We start from the raw sequence: 203 nt of genomic DNA on the forward strand, positions 1-203 counted from the left end.
CTGGGCAGCTGCTGGGGCCCAGGGGCCCCTGAATTATGTTGGGGGCCCCTTCTCGGGGGCCCCCAACCCTTTGTTTTCTGCAGGGGGCGGCAGCTCGCTGCTGCTGCTGCAGTCGCTGCAGCAGCTGCAGCAGCAGCAGCTACAGCAGCAGCTGCTGCAGCGACAGCTGCAGCAGCAGCTGCTGCAGCAGCAGCAGCAGCAGC

General features: G+C 67.5%; 1 protein-coding gene across 1 annotated transcript in view; it reads left to right on the forward strand.

Annotated features, from left to right (window-relative positions):
* The window catches only part of EMH_0021180 (uncharacterized protein), a gene marked incomplete at both ends in the record, with an annotated part of 4,717 nt that overhangs the window by 574 nt on the left and 3,940 nt on the right, over positions 1–203 (forward strand). The window contains one exon of the mRNA XM_013501699.1: positions 113–201. Coding sequence (XP_013357153.1) covers positions 113–201 — 89 coding nt within the window. The remainder of the gene's footprint in view (positions 1–112; positions 202–203) is intronic.

Source organism: Eimeria mitis, genomic scaffold (genome assembly GCF_000499745.2).
Source record: "Eimeria mitis Houghton genomic scaffold, Emh_scaff739, whole genome shotgun sequence".
Lineage (NCBI taxonomy): Eukaryota > Apicomplexa > Conoidasida > Eucoccidiorida > Eimeriidae > Eimeria > Eimeria mitis.